General features: G+C 39.4%; 1 protein-coding gene across 1 annotated transcript in view; it reads left to right on the top strand.

Moving 5' to 3' along the window:
- LOC107700959 (interferon alpha/beta receptor 1a-like) overlaps positions 1–830 on the top strand; it is an 18,268-nt gene extending 17,438 nt beyond the window's left edge. Inside the window, exon 7 of the mRNA XM_016502838.1 lies at positions 267–830. Coding sequence (XP_016358324.1) covers positions 267–551 — 285 coding nt within the window. The 3' untranslated portion in view covers positions 552–830. The remainder of the gene's footprint in view (positions 1–266) is intronic.
- The last annotated feature ends 341 nt before the right edge of the window (positions 831–1,171 follow it).

Raw genomic sequence — 1,171 nt, forward strand, 5'->3', positions numbered from 1 at the left:
CTATATATATATATATATATATATATATATATATATATATATATATATATGTATATATGACTAAATGCTCTGCCCCTTTCTTACTATACACTGCAAGCTCCATCATAAAATCCAATCAACAGCCAATAGGTAGAACCAAGGAGGAAGTGAGTAAATGATCATAACTGGGTGAAAAGCAGGTGTAAACAGAGCCAGGGTCTTGGTTTGGTGCTCTTGAATACGAAGCTACAAACAGGACTGACTTCTCTCTCTCTATGTCTCTCCAGCTGTGGTTAAGTGACTCCGAGAAGCCGCAGCTGCTGGCTCCTGAGTCTCCAGAGTCTGTGTGTGAGCTGCTGGTGATGGTCAGTGCTGAGCTGGACGCTGTGGCGGTGGATGAGCACTCAAACACTGAGGAACAGGACTCCAGCACACACAGCCGACACGGCAGCAGAGACTCGGGCGTTTACTCCACAGAGGAGGACACCTGTCACAGATCTGACCTACAGATGAGCAGCAGAAAGCACAGAGAAGAGCTGCATCATGGGATGCTGCTGGAGCTCTGTGCTTGAAACGGTCCACAGATGTCAGACGGACACGACTTCAGCTTTCTGCAGCTTTGCCTTTCTCTCTTCCAACATCTGTCAGCTTATTGTACATCCAGCAGGTTTCTGAGGTTTATGACATTTGAGCCTATTGTATGTTAACATGCAGATTTCTTATGATTCTTATAGAATCTTAATTCATTATTGTTACTTGATGTCTTTCTTTGTTAGCTTTAACAACTTCAGGGTTTAAAAAGAGAATGAACTGTCATTCGTTAGTTTGACTGTTTTCTCATTCATCTCCACAGTGTCAGATTAAAATGACCTCTATCATATGTAAATGACTTGCTCTTGTGTCTTTAAATGGTCATATTTCCAGTCTTTAGCCCTATAATATTATACTCGTGTTTGTGTGCTGTATTTGCACATACAGTGCTTTAGCTGTCAGAAGCAATCTGTTAGTGAATACAGCGCTTCTGTGTGAGTGTTTAATACCTGATTTTTGTTGTTTACATCAATATTTGCTATATATATATATATATATGTATGTGTGTGTGTGTGTGTGTGTATTATAGTGAAATATCGTGAAAAAGTTCATTTATTTTGTAACTTATTTCAAAAAGTGTAACTTTCATATATTCTAGATT

The sequence above is a fragment of the Sinocyclocheilus anshuiensis genome, unplaced genomic scaffold (assembly GCF_001515605.1).
Source record: "Sinocyclocheilus anshuiensis isolate Anshui unplaced genomic scaffold, SAMN03320099.WGS_v1.1 scaffold1550, whole genome shotgun sequence".
Classification (NCBI taxonomy): Eukaryota; Metazoa; Chordata; class Actinopteri; order Cypriniformes; family Cyprinidae; genus Sinocyclocheilus; species Sinocyclocheilus anshuiensis.